Here is a 21,689-nt window from a genome sequence, read left to right on the forward strand (position 1 = left end):
GCCGGAGGAGTACAGCGCATGGACAATTATTTCTTGTGGACTCAGTTATTCATTTCATCCAAAGTTAGGAACACATGATGTGGCAAATATTCATATGCAGAATTAAATTTGGTTTTGAGGGGGAAAATTCTCTGAAATATTTTTCACAAACCTAACAAGGACAGTAGCTGTCTGAAGCTGCCCAGCACAATTAAATGCATTGGAAATTAAAAGCTTCTTTTTAGCACTGCTTTAAGACATCACATTAGGAGCCTGCAAAGTATCCTGAAGTAACCTTATATAGTCACGTATACATATAAATTTTAGTCAACCCACAAAACTGAGTTGACTTATTCATGGATCAATGTGAGGACTGTACCTTAACTCTTCATCAAAAAAGGAACTATCTCCTCCAATGAGTAGAGTAGTGAAAGGCAAAAGCTTAGTCTGTCCCAGAAGAACACAAAAGAAGCACTGACTTCCTGTAGTCTCTCTGCTATGGCATCACTTTTGGCCTTTTTGAATGCCCGGGTGGGGAAATGATGGCTGGACCCCTTCTCTGTGGAATGACCGGCTTTTTCTCAAGTCATATAAAAATATATCATGTTGATTCCCAAACCTGCCTTCAACATATACACAAAGTCAATGAATAATGAGTATATTTGGTACTTAAAAATCCGATACAGTGCATGTGAGTGTGGCAGCAGTTAATGTTTGTAATTAATTGGCCAATAATGTTAACTCCAGTCCACAAGAAAACCAAAATCCACTTAGCCTGGAAGCATATAAGACATCGGTAGACAACTGTTAGTCTTCAAATTTACTGGATTGCAACTCTCATAATCCTTAACTATTTGTTGACTATGTTGGCTGGGATTGGTGGGACCCCATAGTCCAGTGCTTCTCAAGGTGTTTTGGCCTACAAGTCCCAGAAATCCCAGCCAGCATACCAGCTGTTATGATTTCTGGGATTTGAAGGCCAGGGGACTCACAGGTTGAGAACCACGGCCATAGTCCAAAAGACCTCAGAAAAATGCAGGTGCTGAATCCAAGAGAGAGGAATTTGAACCGTACAACACAAAAAGCAGTCTTGCAAACACCTCATAAATGAGAGTCCTATGACATGCATGGGTATGTAAGACAGGACTCCAAAAAAAAAATTAACCATGTATTGCTGCAGCAAAAATAGCTAAGAGATCTGCAGCATTGTAAAAACAAAACTCAGGATTCAAGAAGGCCTAGGGCAGTGGTTCTCAACTTGTGGGGCCCCAGATGTTTTGGCCTTCAACTCCCAGACATCCTAACAGCTGGTACTGGCTGGGATTTCTGGGAGTTGTAGGCCAAAACACCTGGGGACCTACAGGTTGAAAACCACTGCCCTAGGGATTCTCAGAAAAGCAATGAGTGATGTACCACGTGGTACACCGGTGTTCCAATTTGTCCTATTTTGCCACAGCTCCCTGAGTGCTTGCAGAGAACTTTCATCACATTTGGAAGTGTCCAGATTAAACCCCAGATCCTTCCAGTTAAAACAGGAGTAAGTTTAGGGGGCCACACGACTTCTTCCAGGGAGTCATGTTATGCCACCTTGGTTGCTATTTCAAGTAATCAGAAATGACATTGTGCCACACCCAGTCATATTGTGGGAAATCTGTTTCAAGGGAAGTACTTTTTAAAGCACTTTTCAACTATTTCCCAATATAAACTATATTATAGCCTATTTAAATTCGTTCTGTGTATGTGTATCAGGGCCTCTTGAAAGTTTTCAAGGTCTCAAGGGCCACACTGAACTCTCTAAAGGGAATGCATTTACCTGCAGAGTGTACAAATTCATACTCACACATTAAAAGTATCAAATAGCATGAAAGACTTCTGTGCAAGGCCCCAGAAAGCTACCAGAAGTGAATGATGTACACAACAGATGAATTATCAGTCTATCTTGATATAAAGTAGCTTCATCTGTTTCGATGTTATTTTGGAATGAGAGAGCTGTCAAGCTCAGGAGCATAACCTGGGGCAACAATAGATAATGTATGCACCTTCAAATGTTATTAGACTGCAGCCCTCATCACCTCTCCCTATGCTAGGCAAGGCTAATGGGATGCGTAGCCCAGTATACTCTGGAAGACCACCGACATTTATCCATAGGAGGATAGATGAGGACAAGGACAGTTGTTACAATGAGCCATATCAAGTCCATCTTAGCACCAAGCAACCAGAATTCTGTTCAAAAGGCATTATGTGTACACACACCTTATTAACAACAACAAAAAGAGAGAGACACATGAAACAATAAGTTATGTTTAGCCAACAATGCTACACTGAATTCCAAAGTAAAATAAATGGTAATTTCATTTGTGGTGGTAATCAGAAATAAAATACCATATAGGTTGATGGAGCCCCTGGTGGCGCAATGGGTTAAACCCTTGTGCTGACAGGACTGAAGACCGACAGGTCGCAGGTTCAAATCCGGAAGAGCGTGGATGAGCTCCCTCTGTCAGCTCCGTCTCCCCATGCGGGGACATGAGAGAAGCCTCCCACAAGGATGGTAAAACCCTAATATCCGGGCGTCCCCTGGGCAACGTCCTTGCAGACGGCCAATTCTCTCACACCAGAAGCAACTTGCAGTTTCTCAGGTCGCTCCTGACATATATGTATATATGTGTGTGTCTATACACACATACATACACTCTCACACACATATACATATATAGGGAGTGCTGATATTTTGAAGTGGTTTCCACAGGACTGAAACCATTATTTATAAATAAAGCAATCTGGAATTACAATATTGCCCTTTCTCTTCTTTTTTTACCCACATGCAATCAGTCAAGACTGAATTTCACTCAACTGAAGAAACTGTATATTACTCAGAAGGAAGTTTTCTGAATTCCATGAGACATAATCCCAAACAAGCAAGAGTAGGACTGCAGTTTTACTTTGCCATGATATTTAGCTTCAACTAAATTAAGAGCACCTTTGAGACTAACTAGGAAGAAGAAATATCTAGCAAATAGCTAGCAAAAGTTTGCATCTGATGAAGTGGACCATGTGCTGCAAATTTCTTATTCCTAGTAAAAAATTAAGGTTACCACTGGATTTCTTTATGACTTTGTGTAACCTTTAACTAGATAGACACAGAAGTGATAGACTTTCTAGAAAAGCCAAATCCAGTTCTTAGTGATACACACACACACACAACCATTTTAGACCTAGTTGGAGAATGAATTGTGGTAATCCAGAACAGAATGGGTGTTTAAATGCTATTTTTTTTGGAGGAATTGCTGCCACTTACTCTTAAAAGAAAAGGCAGAGCACTCCATTTGGTCACTGTTACTCATCAGGAAACCAGACCACTATTCCTGGAACTAGGCTGTTCTATTTCTGCTGGCAGAGATCTTATGATAAGTGCACACACCATGTACACACCCCTCTGTGCAGAATGTACCACTACCAATGGTAGGGTATGCTACCGTTTAGCACTGATTCCCCTCATTTCTTTAATATAATGACAATGAAATAATTTTGTAGCCCTACTTCATTATACAGATAATGGTCACAAATATATGTAAGAGTTGCTCCTATGTCATGGTTGCTAAGCAGTTCATCTCATCACCACCGATGTCTACAGTGCATATCTCTATGGGGAAGCAGTTTGCACACACTGCTGTACACACAAAAGCACCAATGGAGCAGCATAGAATTCACGGTTGCTCCAAAGCTTCTACATGTACAGTTTACTCAGGGCACATCACATTCCAGGATTGAGCGATTCACATACTGTTGTAATGAAATAACGTTATATAAAGACTGGACAGAGGTTATTGTTTTACACCGTTTTGGCATTTCCACTGTTAATGTATATGCCATGACTTTTTGAAAGTGCAGTTACTTTTTATACAAATTAACATTTCATTCTATTTTTCTGCAACTGCCATTCTTTCATTTCCTCACACAGAAGGCATCTGCCACCAGGTATCCACAGATATTTCAGAGGCAGAATATAGAAGTGGGACACTCAACAAAAAATATTTTTGATTTCCTACTTTTAATTCAGATCTGATCTGTGAAAGTTAAAATCCTGTGAGGTTTCTATATTATTTGCTTTTTGTATACTGAAAGGGGAAAATTTACCCTTCTGTGCTCATTTGAAATATTCAATCATGCACTGCATAACTGTTTTTGTTTTACAACATTATCAGGAAGAAACTTCATTTTATTTTAATATTAGGCCAATCCCTATTTTCATTACTTTTGCTATGACATTTCTTATATTTTAAAAAATGAAAAAAGACAGCAAATGGTATGAAAATAAGCAAATAAAAATTATAGCCCTTTAAGCACTCCTTTAGCAGTTCTTTGTTAATGTCACCAAAAAGTGATTAATACTTATCAATCCCATGTTATACTTTTAAAAATAAGAACGCAAAAACATAATGGTTGGGAACATTTTATCAAAAGGTACAGTATGATCTCCATGTATGAAAACCTGATTTCCTAAATCACAGGTATCCAGTATTATATGGTACATACATAATGTTAAGGATGAGCTAGAAAATGCCTATTTAACCATTCCACCCTTTGTTTAATATAAACTGAATTAGAACCATGAAATAATTTGACTATACTTATATCATAAGCACCTTCCCACGCTAAGTCTTTATGCCTCTGACAAAATGTCAAGGTAACTGCATCTGAACTTCACTTTTTGTAAAATATTTTGTACATGGTAACAAGAAATTTTGCTGTGCTGTCACCATTTTAACAAGATATGAGATGTTGGCTGCCAGTTTGTTTCTCAGTACAAAGGTCGTGTTTAGTGAAGCAACAAAATAAATACGCCAGGTTTTTTAGCCCTGAGAAAATTGACTTTTATGGTAAAAAATACAATTTTCAGAGGGCTCCCTTGTAATGCAAAAAATTATCTGTCAAAATTAACTATAATTTTCAATGTTTGCAGTTCTGTACTCTTCACATATGATATACCAAGAAAACTCTGGAAAAACTGAGATGCTTATTGCAAATTCCTTCTTAACACTTCAAACATTTTTCTCATTTCCCTATTTTGTCCATCGGCACACTAAAGCTTATATTTAAACTATGCTTCCCACATTATATTAAGCATGAAAATACAAATTAGAAACTTTATTTAAGTAGATAGAGGGCTTAAGGCAAGGCATTCATTTTTAAAGATATTTTCTTTCTTTTACTCTGGATTGACACAATTGTTCACAACCCCCATCAGTGCCTTAGGATACACAACGTACATTCGGCAAAAGGGCACACCAATGACCCAATGGACATACGCTGTCAAGTCCTGAGTGCCCATTGAAATAATGGTAATATTTTCATATAAGGCATGATCCGCAGGAACATGGCACGGGAGACGTTAATCTGCTTTGTTTTTATTCTTGCTAGTGTATTCAATATTCTCTAGTGATATAGCATTCTTTTCTTACTAACCATCTTTTCAGACAAATACAAACCCCTTTAAAAGGTGCTATAAATGGGTTTTGAAAATATAAAATATATCCACCATAGCATCTTGAATCATTGTTTTGTTGCTGTATTTCTGTAGGTGAATTCTGTTTTTTGATTGAAACTATTTGCCAATAAATGGCTGTTATGTCCCGTACTGGTTTTTTCTTCTACATCATTATCTTCTGGCTTTTTCGACCGAGAGGGCCTGATGCTTTCTTGGTCTTTATTTCCTTTTTGAGTTCTTTTCACTGGAAATATTAACAACACTAAAATGCAGGCAATGTGGAGGCAGAAATTACAGGAGCTAAGCAAAGAAAGAAAAATAAAAAACATGGTCATTATAACATGTTAAACATCTACCTTTCAGTCAGTAAACCTACTATATGTATTACATATTGTGTTTTGGATACATATTCATAATACTGTATAATTTATTGGTCAAAATGCAAGTTATGAGCTGTGTTCTGAAAGTTCAAACCATTTCTTTTGTCTTAAAGAGAGTGAATATAAGACATTTAACCTTCCACCCGGGTCCTAAAAACATTCTGGTGATGGGAGAGTTTGCTTTTAAATACTAGAATAAACAGAAATACCAGCATTTCAAGTCTACACAGGTGTTTTGTGTAGAACTGGGACTGAGAAACACACTTTTTACAAATAATATAATAATAATAAACCTTTATTTGTATTCCGTCAAATCTCCCAAAGGGCTCCTGATGCTATAAAAAGGCACAATCACACACATCAAAAGAAACAAAACATTTAAAAGGACAGGAAAAGAGACTGAAGGAACACTAATGAACACTGAAGAAGCAACACAAAGATGAAGAATATGGTGAGGAAAAGATGTTTTGTTTTAGACCAGCATTCTCAACCTGGGGGGTGGACCCCAGGGGGGTCATGAGGGATCGCCAAAGATCACAAGAAAGCACAGCATTTTCTGTTGATCATGGGGGCTCTGTGTGGGAAGTTTAGCCCAATTTTATAGTTGGTGGCGTTCAGAATGCTCTTTGATCATAGATGAACTATAAATCCCAGGAATGAAAACTCCTAAATGTCAAGGTCAATTTTCCCCAAAGTCCACCAGTGTTCACATTTTGGCATATTGAGTATTCTTGCCAAGTTTGGTCCAGATCCATCATTGTTTAAGTCCACGGTGTTCTCCGGATGTAGGTGAACTACAACTCCACAACTCAAGGTCAATGCCTATCAAACCCTTCCAGTATTTTCTGTTCGTCATGAGAGTTCTGTGTACCAAGCTTTGTTCAATTCCATCGTTGGTGTTCAGAATGCTCTTTGATGGTAGGTGAACTATAAATCCCAGCAACTACAACTCCCAAATGACAAAATCAGCCCTCACCAGTATTTAAATTTGAGCATATCGGGTATTTGTGCCAAATTTGGTCCAGTGAATGAAAATACATCCTGCATATTGGATGCTTACATTAAAATTCATAACAGTAGCAAAATTCCAGTTATGAAGTAGCAACGAAAATTATTTTATGGTTGGGGGTCACCACAACATGAGGAACTGTATTAAGGGGTTGTGGCATTAGGAAAGTTGAGAACAGAGCAAAAGAGATAAAAAGCATTAACTAAGTGTCTGAGGTGTGTAGGCAAATGGACAATGGAGACATTCCTCACCTTGCTGCTTACACTGGACAATTAAAACAAACTGAACGTGGAAGGTGCAAACAGAACCAGACATGCATATAGAAAATGTGATGTGAGGGAGCTACTACAAATGATAGGAGCTTTGGTAGTTTCTGAATTTTTACTGCACAAGCACATAGGAAGGACCCTTGTGTGTGAAAAAGTTTATATCATGGTTTGTTCAGTTGTCAGCTAACAAGAACAAACAACAAGATGTAAAGCGTCAACTTACCTGTAAAACATGTACGATGATTTTACAGAGAGAAGTACAAATGGTACAACTGTATAACTTATTGCTACTTGAGTCATCATCCACGTCATGATATCATAACATAATTTAATGGCTGGAGAGTCCATGAAGTAGTGCCTAATATTTTTTCTAATCTAAAAAAAGAAGGATCAAATACTTATTAAGTAAATCAATCTTAAGCATCTTTATATACCATATAGCAGCTTTACATGTTTAACAAGAAAGACCATTTAGATACAACCAAACTGAAATTCTTCATTATTAACTTTAATGTCACATTGGTAAGGAACTCTGCTCTACAGACATCTTCACACTTTCTCCTTTTGGTATTTTTGTTCTCCTTTCTAGTTTTAAATTCTACCATCGTTTTCACAGAAGCCACTATCATTTTCATTGGCTTACTACACTCCACATCCAGTGGAGTTAGGTTAACATTCACCTGCACTTTCCCTCCAAAGCTAAATTTCATAACGCTTAGATGGTGAGTATGAAACAAGTGGAGACATCGCTCTTCCTGCTTGCTCATTTAGAAAAGCAGCATCAGCAAAAAGAGAGGCTCCAGACAATAATGACATGTCAACCCTCATGCGATGTGGGCCTCATTAGGTTCCCAGATCTTCTGACATTGGATATGCCTAAGGTCAGAATTCTTAAAGTCACCACTAAATCTGTGGTTTAGACATATTGCTATTTTTGTAAATAAGCTCTACATACTCAAAGTAACAGGAATAGACAGCATTCTATCCCAGGGATTCTTTCCTTTTGGCCTCTTGGAAACTCCCTTTGATATCCATATCAGTTCTTGGTCTTTATCTTGTTTTAACCTGTCTATAAGTCACCTTGGGTCCCATGGTGAGAGAAAGGGAGACTAGAAGTCTAATAAATAAATAATATCACTGAGATCCAAAGCCATATTTTACTTCTGATTTAGAGGAGTCGTGCCTGTTGTCCCACCTGCATGCTGAGAAACTGGATCTTCGCTTAATTTTTTTTACGAGCACATTTTGTGCTTTTTAAAGCCTTTGTAGAAAAGAAGACCATCTGACCAAGCACAATTAAATTTTTTTGGATTTCAGTAGATAGAGGGCTTAAGGCGTAAGTCTAACAGCTTTGAACCAATAGTGACAACTGCATCTATTCCTTGAAATATCTGATCTGACTATAGTGACATAAGCCTTAGTTCCATCCCATCTGAATTACTCGAATTTATGTTGGGCTAACTTTGCAGAGCATTCAGAAATGTCAGGAGGCCCACAGAACTGAAACCAGACTATGAAATGGGGCTGGCTGAAAGAATCCAACTCCCTTGTTGCAACAGTTCCACTGGCTGGATTTCTGGGCACAATACAAACGGAAGCTGACTCTTCTCCCACTAACTTCTCAGGCTCTTTTGTGGGAAACACTAAGAAGGCCTTCCTGATGGCTGCTCCTGGACTCTGGAACACCCTCTCTATTCCATCATGCTTTTCGAAATTGACTCTGCAAATGATTTATAATTGTTTTTGTTTTGTTTATTTTTATATGGCATTTTAATTCATTTTAAATGGGTTTAACTCTACAGAGTCTTTAATTGGTATATATATGTGTGTGAGAGAGAGTATTTGTAGTTTTTATCTGTACTGTATTGTTTTTCATAAGTTGTTTAGTCCAATTACTGGGGAAAAGGGGGACTCATCATCATCATCATCATAGAGTCCCCAGTGCCACAATGGGTTAAACCCTTGTGCCAGCAGGACTGCTGACCTAAACGACAGCAATTTGAATCCGGGAAGCAAGGTGAGCTCCTGTCTGTAAGCTCCAGCTTCTCGTGCAGGGACATGGGAGAAGCCCCCCACAGGATGGTCAAAACATCTGGGCATCCCCTGGGCAATGTCCATGCAAACTGCCAATTCTCTCACACTAGAAGCGATTTGTAGTTTCTCAAGTTGCTCATGACACACACACACACTCACACACACAAAAAAATCATCGTAATGCAGAGCATGGATCAGCAATACTTACTGTTCGTGCTGCTAATGTCATTAGTACCCCTGTTAAGAATGTTAAATAATATCCAGGATATACTCCATGCCAAATTGCTGACAAGATGAAGGTTTGTATCGTTGGACTAATGGAAGCACGTTCATAGCATACTCTATAAAATCAAAGAGAAAATATACCATGTATAAGAGACATGAAGAAGTAATCTTCTGGTCAAAACAGGCATAGTGAATATAATTAAATTTTCATCACTCAGAATTACAGACAGCATACAAGAGTCAGTCCACTGTGTGCTGAACACATGTACCCTTTGAGAAACAGACTGCCCAATCTCAGATAATTTTTGACTACAGGAAAAAGCTATAATTACTTTTTCACAAAACAATAGTCACTGGAGATACTGAATTCCTTTCACATATTTTGGGTATAAATTATCCAGGCCGCTGACCTGTTACATGGGCAGATTCAGAATATCCTCAGAATATGGTGAAGCCCCAGTTTGAGACTCAGTTGGGAAGCAATCTTGTCCTCTAATATGAACAAAGTGTTCAATTATATTCCCAAAATAATATACAACAAGTTTTCCCCCTCACCTTAAGGAATCACTCTCCTCCATCTCTACCATACAATGGCTAGAGGTTTTAATTTACCAAATGACATTTTCCATCTTCTCATTTCTATGCAGATTCTTATAAGCCCTGCAATGGCTCTCAGAAAAATTACTTGGACAATATGTAGGGATTACTGAAGGAAGATTAGTGTTACCCAGAAAAGTGGAACACAAATCATACTGATCTGAGGCAATTCTCTCATCTTCCATGTTTTCCTCTTTCCACAAAGCTTGGGAATGTCATGGTGAGTCCTCCAAGGAGGAAGAATTTGAGCCTCTTGAACCTGAAGGAAACTTCCCTTTCAAAACCCAGGACCCTCAGATGAAGGTACAGAGACTTCCTTCCGGAAAGAGGCAGCTTTGATTTTCAGTTCAAAAACAAACCCAGAGCCCATTTCAGTGTGCAAAAAGGGAGGAGGTCCATACAACATAAATCTTTTATTAAAAAAGAAGTTGACATATTATCTTATCTTCATACAAATACAACCCCGATACATTTTGACTTATAGTCTTCATGTGAACTATTCTCAGTGAGGGAACTAAGGGTACAACTATTATTCGAGGAATACTGAAATACTAAATAAGCCCTGTAGTGCCAAAAGGGCAGGGGAGCAGAAGAGTGTAACAATGACGTGGTGAAATAAGGCATATATTCTGTATGATCCCTGCATCTGCAGGTGATATGCTCCTGAACTTACCATAGAAACAGGAAACTATGTATATGAGCAAACAACTATTGAATGCCTCTCTACAAACTGCCTAGATCCTCTAGGGCAGTGGTTCCCAAACTTATTTGGCCTACCCCTTGGAAATCAATTTTTCTAAATCTTCTCTTCTTTCTTTTATGCTTTCACCGCCCCCTTACAGTTACTCATCGCCCCCAAATGCACCTGTGGCCATTACCACCCCCCATCCCGCGAACAGCTGCAGCACCCACCAGGGGGTGGTAACACCCACTTTGGGAATCACTGCTCTAAGGTAACTCTGTGGTAGCAACTGACATAAGCTGTTCCATTTCCACAGTGATCACTATTATCCAGGGCTTCCTGTTTCCAAGCTAAGTTCAGGAATATATCACCCGATTCCATGGATATGGGAGTCATACTACATACATGCACATCCAGATAGACTCACAGGGCAGAAACAGACCTTATTGTCAAGCAAATCTATTCACTCAATGCTTCCAATAATAGTTAGTAAGAAAGAAAAGGGGTACCTTTTGAGCCACAAAGCTGTCTGGATATTCCAGTTATCAAGAAACATCTTGAAACTTGTTGAGAACTGTAAAATATAACACACTATTATTTAATATCTGTAAAGTTTCCTGGGTTAAAAGAGATATATTACTACAATATGCCATATGTAAAGGATGAATTATTTTTTGAGATAAAGAAGGAAAAGCACACACTACAATCACTACCAACTCCAGGAGTTTTCAAGAGAAATTCTCTTTTCTTTTCCGCTTATTTGGGTTAACACTAACTACTTCCCGCTGTGGCAAGACTGCCAGTTTGTCAGTTTCGAATTCTTGAATCCTGGACAAGATTAAAGTTTCTGCAGTTCAGTGGAAAGGGATATGTTGTACTTTTAAAAATTCAATGTGAGTGATAGTGGATATGCCTAGATTTGTTGCATGAGATAAGGTGAGAAACTAGAGGGCAGTGCAACAACTGTGTTTGTTCAAAATTTCGAGAAATGGCTTTTCGTGAGAGAAACAAGAAGCTGCCAAACTGCTGTTCCTTTTTTCCTTTTTAGAAAAAACAAATACATTTTAAAGCTCTAGTACGAGGATTTTAACTGAAAATCTAGCATTACTGATCAGCACTATTGTTTTTGTCCCTGAGAGTAATTTGAAAAGACACTTCTACATCCACTCTATCAAAGAGGAAGACATTTCCTATGTGCACAATGCTCTTTCTCTACACAGGGTACATGTGAAGGGATGAAGCAATGCCTTTTCTTCTGGTATTGAGCAGACAATGCAAGAAACTTGTTCTAGATTACTAGGCTAAATGGAGAACAGGAGGCTGCCAACAGCCAGTGAGCAGCCAGAAAGAATGGCCTTTTTGTGTTAAGTAGCACTAAGCAGAATGCCAATCTCCATGCTTGGTGGTGACTGAGATCCTGCAACTCACTCTCTGAATTATGTGCATCCCATACCTAATACAGACATTATACCAAAACAGAACTGACACATTTACAGCACTGGAGAGCTCAACTATTTTTATTTTCATGAATATTTTCAAGAGACTGATGACCAACCTCTATATGTAGAATTCGTAGATTTGAAATTGAATCCCAGTGTGAGACTCCATTTTTATCATAGCCTCTAAATCCAAACCCAGCTGCATTATTAATTGCATCTGCTGTAACAAAACATGATAATTGGTTGTAAGACACCTTATAAAATTATATCAAACCAAGTTGCATTTTGATTTTTTTCCCCACTGAAGCCTGTCACATTTTCCAAGACACTGTAAATTTTTTTGCATCAGTTACCCTGATCTTTAAATTCTGAACAGGAGGCTCACAGCTTGGTGAGGATTCACTGGGTCCCGGTGCAGAGCAAGGCCTTCCCTACTGTTGGTCCGACACCCTAATGAGACAGGTTAAGGTCCTAATGTCGAGTATTTCCACTATCTATTTTCATTTATTTATACAGCACCATCAGTCTATAGAGAGAAAGCACAGCTGTCAAGAACAGGGACTGAATCCTCACTTAGCCATGGAAATCCACTGAGTGGCTTTGGGCAAGTCATTCTCTCTCAACCTCAGAGGAAAGCAAAAGCAAGTGCCTCCCAAACACATCTTGTCAAGAAAACCCTGTGATAGGGTTGCCTCAAGTCAAAAACAACTTGAAGGCACACAGCAACAACACTGTGCATGAAGAATCATGTAAAGAATAATTTGCCCCATCCTTTCCCTCGCTGTTAATGCTTACAGTCACTATGCTGATTTTAATGAAATGTTTTACTGTTTTGTCATTGTAATTTTATTTGCATTTTGATAAGTTTCTTGTGCTAGTAAACTGCTTTGAGACCTTAAAAAAAAAGAAACAGAGTACAGGCATGATCCTAATGAACTGCAAAAAGGTTAATATAAAATCAATCCAACATTCCAACTTTCCCCACCAACAGACAAGGGTTCTGAGCAATTATACAACACAAGGCATCTAAATAATTTCTTAAGTTACATTAAAGAAGAAACATTCAAGTGACAGTGGGGGAGAACGACTACTTTCTGAATTCAGAAGCTGGAAAAGACTGCTTTGCTACTCCAGTTTCATCTCCTGTTTCATAAAATAAGTATAGACATCTTGGAAAAGCATGAACTATCATAATAATTTAAGGCACAAATATATTGTGCAAAAAAACTGATAGCTACTCAAAGCATATGTTTGGGCACTTATTCAGAGGGCTATATTTCATCTATACCAGTGGTTCCCAACCTTTGGAGTGCTGATTCAGAAAACTGCATCGGATAGACCACATCAGCTCTAGTTTCCGATAAAGAACATATGCCATCCAGTAGTTGTCATCTGCTCACCCACAGAAACCCATATTTAATAACCTAGAACTGATGTAGGCTATCCACTGAAATTTTCTGAATCAGCACCCCAAATAACCCCAGGAACAGGCCTAAAAACGAAGACACCAAGAAAAAATTTTTTTTGGTTGGGCTGTTATTATCCGTAGTAGCAACGGTGAGGCTGCGGACCATATTTTAGTTCTTGTGGACCCCTGGTGGTCCACGGACCACAGGGTGGGAACCACTTATTTACACCATCAAACATTTTTTTTTTTTGCTCATGGGCATTTTATACCTCATAAAATACTGGAACATAGAGTGTCTGAGATTGAGGCATTCAATTGTAGTTTTCTAATCTGTCTGGATGAGACAGATTAGAAAACTACAATTGTGACCATTCAAAAGCTTCCATAAAGGATGGTTTGAACTAGAAAAAGATCATGGCAATACTAGGAGTGTAACACAAATCCTATCGGTTGCACTGCCAAAATGGAAAAAAATAGATCAGCAGTGCAACTTCTTTAATTAAAATCTATGACATAATTATCAAATTATATAGCTGGTGTGCTTCTCACTTATATTTAAAACTAGTTGAAATGAATCAACTACCTTGTATATATTTTTCCTTATTTTTAAAGGCAATCTTTGCTGAGCTTTGCAAAATACAGCATCTTCTTTCAATACAATTCCTTCTCATTCCACAAGAGGTCACTATCTCAAATATATTAGATACGCTATGCAAGATCCCTCAGTTTGAAAAGGGACATTTGTGCAAAAAGACTACTTACCCAAAGTCCACGCAAAATAGTATTTGGGTCTGGCTGCCATAAGAGATAGGTACAAGTAGATAACCCTTGTAGGCAGTGATGCTGTTGCTCTAAATTGATCATCAATGTTGTATTCTACAGGCAATAATTTGCTAACAGTCATATGAAACAATAAGGAGAGCCCACATACTATGAGTTTCTGCGCCACAGCTATCTGAAACAGGGAAGATACAAGAATTTTGTGAGCATTTTTTAAAAGTCGTGAATAGGGTGACATACACTTTTTACCCCCAGTACAACAATCTGTTTAGATTTGAGAGAGTAAACACTTATGCTTGCTTAAAAGAAGATGGTAAACATTTTCTAGTGGCAATTAAAACTTTAGAGAGTTGGGAACATGGTAAGTATTTTGGCATATCATATGGCTTCAACAATAAAGTCTTTTACATTTTGATTTTTGTGGGGTAGGAATACATACATATGCAATATCTTGGAGATAGGTCCCAAGCCTAGGCACAAAAATCATTAATATACACCTTGTATCCACAGCTTGAAAATAACTTCAAATGCAGCTTTTTAAATAAAGTTGTTCCCCATTTCAATTACGGGAAACAAACCAGGATCATTAAGCCACAGATTTTAATTAAATTGTTCAGGTTTTAGAAAAGTTAACTGCTCTTATTTGAATACAGAACCAAAAGTATCCCATCTTTTGCAGATAGGTCAATGGAAAAAAGACATAAAATTGTATGAGCCTATTACTTTCTTCTGCTCTTGGATACAATACTGACCTGTGTCATAGTTTTATGTAGTCCTTTGGCTTTTTTACTGCATTTCTCCTGGATTAGGTATTATAATCAAGGTACAAACCTACAAGCCCTAGCTGAGTAGGAAATAAGAAGTAAATCTACAAGGAATTTATTTGTAAGAGGCTGAGCAAAGTGGGCTACATGGACCCACCCTGGCTATATCTGTGATCTCCAGTGATCATTATTTTTAAATATATATATATATATCAATAAAGGTGTTTTATTTTGCTCTATAATGCCTCCAATTGCATTCTGTGAGCTATAGGACACACCTAATTGGACCAAATAAGGCAGCATGGGGATGAATGGACTTTGTGGCATCCACATGATGCATGGAACCGATTTGTCCTACACACCTCACAAGGTGACTTCACCATATCCTGCATTACCCAAAGTTGGAGAATCCCCCAGAGTTTTCCTGAAATTCCAGAGCTCATCCATACTTTTGAATGTGTGTGTAAAAAGTTGTGTCGGTTCTAATCGGGAACCAGCTGCTGATATTTGCACAGCCATCACTCTTTCCCCAGAGCTCAGGCAGCCTGGGAATAGAGCTTAGTTACTGTAACCACCCTGGCCCTATTACAGCAGCAACCATGGTGCACAAAATTACTTGTGGTCATCGGTCATTGCTGGTGTTCATGCTGAACAAAATGCCAGTGCAGTCGGAGAGGGGATGGGGAAAGGAGGATGGGTTTGACATCCCTGGGCAATGAGGATACCTTCCTGCTGCCAGAGAGTGAGGGGTTCGAATGCTGACTGTGCAAAATACTCTAATCTGGATGAGCCTTGTCATATAGAGACATATGTAAATATGCCCATGATATTTCCACTAGAATAGACTTGTCCCAAAGGCATGCCAAGAGTCAAAAACAATTTTAGCAATATCCCCCCTTCCCCAATTGCTTTTGCTCCTAAACATCCATCCTTTTTAGAATACAGCCTAACAGGAAACACATGGCTGTGTGATATGCAGCCAAGGAAGTTTTAATTTGACTCCTCAATCACCAACCTATAAGCTTCAAAAAGGTCTGATAAGATTATGAATTGCACTCACAATATTGTATCTATCTACTTACACACACGTGTGTGTGTGGTGTGTAAATCAAATTACAACGGGTTAATCATTTTAATGCATTTGTATTCAGAGCACTATGTGACTGCATTAACCTTCAAAGAAAATTCAATAAAAATCAAAACACAATATTTTGGTATAGCAGTTTGTTGAATGATGGGTAATGATTTCTAATTTAACAGAGCCATTACTAAAAAAAGAATACTAACAACAGCTATTGGTCCATTAAAACGCAACACCCTATTCATACTTGTAGTGAACAGACTTTCCCACATATTACAAGTACTGCTTTCACTGCAATCTACCGATTATGTGGATTTTTTTCTGGAATTTTCTCTTTCTGCCTTCTAAAATTATGCACTGCGTGACAGATTGAGGGAGTGTATTTTACATATGCTTTTAACACATCTGCTACTGTTTTGATTTGAAGTGTCGCTCATTTCCTCAGATTTTCTACCCACATTTCTGTCATTCCTGACCTTGTCCTGCTACAGTTTGCTTTCATGGAAAAGATGACTGGACTAGGTTTGCTTCAGGTATGGTTTGATGTTATTGCTGGAGCCTGAAAACATGGAGGTGGCCCTATATACAACACAGAGAACTAAAACAGCAAGCTTATATACCTGAACTATGTGTACTATTATATGTTCTTAATTTCCTGTTTCTTACAATAAGTGTACTATTAGCTATTCAAGAAAAGAATTGATCCATCATACTGGATGTTTAGCTACTGTACTACACGAAGAGAGAACTGATTTTTACTATTCTGCTCTATTCCTGATGCTTTGCAGTTTCATCTTATCTTTCAGCTGTATTCTTTGCATGGATGGTGTCGTCAGTTCCCCAGTTTACACAGACACAACAGCAACAAAATTCTTAGCCAGGCATTTCAATTTTACCCGAGCTTAATTTTAATTTTACCTGAGCTCAAAGCAGTCAGCAAAGATTTATTGTTACAACTTTATTACAGCCACCTGTTCACAAAATGCCTAGTCCATCACTATTCCTACTGTGTTTCACACCAAGCCCTGCTTCGCAAAGGTAACTGTGACAGAGAAAATCTGACCTAGATTATCAAAAAGAGAAAGTCTGCTGTCTAGAGAACGTGTAGACATCTTGTCGGAGTCTAACATTCAGATCTACAACCTACTCCCTAAGGGATGCCCAAGGAAAGCCATATTTGATTCTATTTTACAAAGTCTGATTTAAACTCCTGTCTCTGAATTCTGAATACAAAAAAAGCCATTGCTAACTGTACTTCATGAAAGTTAGTAGCTTGAGTTTGAAATAAAAATTCTGATACAGTTCACTAAAGAGTGAGATAAATCTACATTTTAAGGAGAATTATTAAACTAGATTTGTTAAGTTATGCTTAATATAAATGTTCTTCTTTGTTCTCTTTTAAATCACATTTAACACAATTAAGCTACATTTTAACCCTATGCATGGAGCTTATCAAACTCGAGAAGGCTGCTGTGATCACTAAAGCTTTGATCTGAGAAGCATAAACCCAAATGCACATCTTTTTAGTTCACATAAACGCTAAAAGAATGTCATTAATTATGGAGTTGTCAAACTTCTGTGTCGTCTTGGATCATGGTCTTTATCAAGTAAAGACTGATTTTTTATTGAGAAGGAGGAGTTGAAAATAGTGAATGATTTGTCTCAATGGAAGCAGATGTCTTTTGGACTTATGTAGAAACAGTTTACTATATGTTTGCTTTGAGAAGCAGGGAGTACAGTTATACAGTTTGGACTTTCATAAGATGTATACTTAAAGACTTTGGACTATGGAATATTGCTTAAGAATGATGCTCTGTGTTCTCAACAAAGAGAAACTACATCCTATCTGTACCTAAATTTTAATAAGAAATATGCCTGGGTACTGAATTAATACAAGATGTTTATGAGTAAACAAGATATGTTACTTTTTAAAGAAGATTTTGTTTTTTGTCTCAGAGTGCATATTTTATGGTAAGAGGTTTCAAGGGAGAGTATATGTTTTGGGCAACCGCAATTCCAACTTCAACTTCAAAGAAACATTTTAAAACTCTGCTAGCTAAGTATATTTTTTGTGCAGTGGCATGTCTTTGTCCCTGGCAGTTCAAAGACATGGTTTATCGGTTTAACAGCTAATTTACTTGTGTGCCATAACATGAATGCTTGTGAACATTACTTTTTCAACTGGTTGATTTCTATCAGGGCCATGCCTTTCCTTGACTAGTGGTTTTCAAAAGGTGGACTACAGATGTTCATGGAGATTCACATTTGCCAAAAGGATATGACATCATTTTACTTTTCAAAAAGGTTATGAATGCCATTTTTTCCAAAATTCATGCCTTCTGATATGCAATTCTCTTGTCATTCATTTTTTATCTTATCCTTGCAGAAGTAAGGAATTTTCAGCACAAGAGGATAACTAACTTAATAAATATTTGTATGTGCCAACCTGGCAAGAAAAGGTAGAAATCCTTTCCCCACATTGATATCTGATGTACAAGCTGCTGATAAGGAATACCTATTATTTCCTTCCTATTCATAATTAAAATATATTTCAAATAATGACCAGAACTGATGCCATAGGTATTGTGAGCGGGTACAAACTGATGTAATATATAATAAGAAAAAGCCAAATAATGTACATCTATACTACAAGATTATGAATTCACCTATTCATGTAGAGATTTTACACATTATACCACTGGTCCATTGAAATGACAATAAAATTCAAATTATATCTATGTGTAAACCAATAAAACAATCAAAGAAAACATTTTTAATTACATGCAGAAAACATTTTTAATTACACAAAGGGAAAAAACCCTTTTCAGGGATCATGTCATTTCGTGTAGTATGGCAACCTATCCTGCAAGGGCCATCCTAGTTGCCAATTTGTTTGGGGGCCAATTCAAATTGTTAATGAAGAACTTTGAAGTCCTAAATGATTAGGTCCAAGATTCTTTCAGCATTTCTTCTTTCAGCATCAACCACAACACATCCTACAACCCCATCAAGAGGACTTTCTCTGTATCCTAACTACAGCAAAGTCCATATGATAGGAAGAATAGAAAAGGCCCTCTCCACTTTCTAAATCTAAGCTATGCAATTTTTTGCCTGGGGAGGCTAGGCTACAACTTTGGTATAATTTGGTATAATTTTGCCATATGGCAAAGACTGTTTTGCTTAGGTAACTGCTTATTTACCTGCTGAATTTTTATTACAGTAATACATTACATTGCTCCTTTAGCATTTTCCGTTATTTTATTATTAGTTTTAACCTTTTTTTCATGTCAGGAGCAACTTGAGATACTGCAAGTCGCTTGTGGTGGAGAGAATTGGCCATCTTTAAGGATGTTGCCCAGGGGGTAATGTCCTTGATGTTTTACCATCCCTGTGGGAGGCTTCTCTCATGTCCCTGCATGGGGAGCTAGAGCTGACAGAGGGAGCCCAACCCGCTCTCCTTGGATTCGAACCGTTGACCTCTCAGTCAACAGTCCTATCAGCAGAAGGGTTTGACCCATTGCGCCACCGGGGGCTACATTAGTTTTAACTAATTGTAGTTGTCTGGAGTAGGCACCAGACTTGCAGATTCTATGATTTGGTATAAGCATATATTATCTGTTCTAGTAAGATATTAACTATGTAATAGAAAATAAAAATGACATATATCACATCATGAAAACTGACACAGATCTTTGTTGATAATAACTGATTATATTATTATTTGTTACCTGCCTCTTCTCACAGCTGTATGTATACTAATTCTTTTATTTATGTCTTAACAACAATTTCCAGTGGGCTATGGTATATTTACTGTGATATATATATATATATTCTTCTGTGGTGTGAATTCAAGTCATTTCTCATGATAACCTTAGGGCAAACCTATCAGAAGGTTTTCTTGGCAGCATTTGTTCAGAAGTGGTCAATAACATGTCACTTTCAAGTTTTTCAAACTGGCCTTTTTCTCCTTACTAAGAGGGTTCTCCCTCTCTTCTCTCTTCTAAAGTACTTTACATACACTATTTCAGGAAAAAAAGTCCTGTAAGAAAGGTCAGTACTGTAATCACAATATATTTATAAGATATTCAATTTTACTCTATCACAGTATGCCTGTACTGAAATCATGGGTGAGCTGAGATTTAGAGTAACATTGTTGGTGCAGAGCTCATGGTCTTCTGCCAAATTTCTAGTTCGTAGGTCATGGTCTGAAGGCACAGGATACAGAAACACTGCCGACACAGCTACAGCCATACTACTCTCTGTGCTACACTGGTTCTACATGACTATGCAATGTTCTTATTTATAACATTTCTTGTTATAGAAATTATAAACTTAGGATTATATCTGATGATTAAAAATAAATAGGACAGCGAGTTTAGATGATTAGAACTTTATTTTAGGACCCCTGCTGGAATACATTTATTTTGAGATTTGCTTGACAGCTTTGTAAGTCGTAATAATGTCAGTAAAGCTTCCCTGCTGAAATAAAGCTGAGGACATTTGGATTTGCCATATACTGAGTTATGCATATACTGCGGACAACTAACAAGGGGTTCAACAGCTAAAATATTTCTAAGAAGCCAGAAGCAGAGGGATTTGTGCTATAGGAACATGGGACTATGAGGGTAGCTGAAAGCTAGAAGAAAAATAAACTTACGAAGATAGACATTAATTTCAGACAGATGACACCACTGAACACCAACAAATGATAGCTTGTAAAAAGGCATAACAGGAGGGAGATATGAAATAAATCACTTGAAAATGTTGACTAGATTCAGTTAACATGCAATTAGCACAGTAAAACTGTTACATTAAGCTGATATCATGCGCCTAATGAAGTTAACAGAAGGAAAATGAGCTCTCATTAATTTTATGTTACAGAAACTGAATTCTTACAAGAAAAGAATAATATTAGATTAAGAAGAACAGAGTGCTTTCATGTGGAGGTTCACATTTGCTGATACTCATTACCCAAGAAAGTTAAGCTTAGTATAATGATGCAGTATTGTTTAAAAAAATTAGTATGCCAACCAGCCAGAAATAAAACCCCATCCTGTTAAAGAAGCATTTCAGCAAGGTGACAAGGCAGAAGTTGCCATTCTTTCTGTAAGAAAGCAAGTTGAGGTTGCTATTTGATACAGCAAATGCGGGTAGGGGCAGAAAAGTTACACCATTCACATTATTTTCCATAAAGCATGTAATATTAACTGGTGTTCTACAATGCAGCCATATTTCTCTTAACACCAGTTGGGAAGTGTAAAGTATCAAGAACATTACACGTATTGTCTTTTAAATAATATCACAAAGCTAATGCAACAAAAGTACCGAGCATGTGAGCAAAGAGCACTTACCTGTGAGGAGAACTGAGTTGGTATTTTGAAGGTAGTGTTTCACACAGATCTTCATTTATAGACCTTGTGGTTTGAGACCATTCAAGGGCTTTCTAACAAGATTATGTTTAGTAAGAACTAAACTGTCTGTCAACTATATGGGTCTAAATTAGGAATAGAGAATTACTTCTAGTGGAGAACAGGAAATGTATACTGGAAATAAAATC

At 37.6% G+C, this 21,689-nt stretch overlaps 1 protein-coding gene across 3 annotated transcripts in view; it reads right to left on the reverse strand.

The window, feature by feature from the left end:
- Window positions 1-4,413: 4,413 nt before the first annotated feature.
- Window positions 4,414-21,689, reverse strand: part of MBOAT2 (membrane bound O-acyltransferase domain containing 2) — an 84,605-nt gene continuing 67,329 nt past the window's right edge. For all 3 annotated transcript variants that reach the window (XM_060787871.2, XM_060787882.2, XM_067468530.1), the window contains 6 exons: window positions 14,270-14,462; window positions 12,216-12,319; window positions 11,170-11,234; window positions 9,365-9,497; window positions 7,346-7,497; window positions 4,414-5,764 (listed from right to left, as the gene is read on the reverse strand). In XM_060787871.2, coding sequence (XP_060643854.2) covers window positions 5,530-5,764; window positions 7,346-7,497; window positions 9,365-9,497; window positions 11,170-11,234; window positions 12,216-12,319; window positions 14,270-14,462 — 882 coding nt within the window. In that variant the 3' untranslated portion in view covers window positions 4,414-5,529. The remainder of the gene's footprint in view (window positions 5,765-7,345; window positions 7,498-9,364; window positions 9,498-11,169; window positions 11,235-12,215; window positions 12,320-14,269; window positions 14,463-21,689) is intronic.

This window comes from Anolis sagrei, chromosome 1 (genome assembly GCF_037176765.1).
Source record: "Anolis sagrei isolate rAnoSag1 chromosome 1, rAnoSag1.mat, whole genome shotgun sequence".
NCBI classification, from domain to species: domain Eukaryota; kingdom Metazoa; phylum Chordata; class Lepidosauria; order Squamata; family Dactyloidae; genus Anolis; species Anolis sagrei.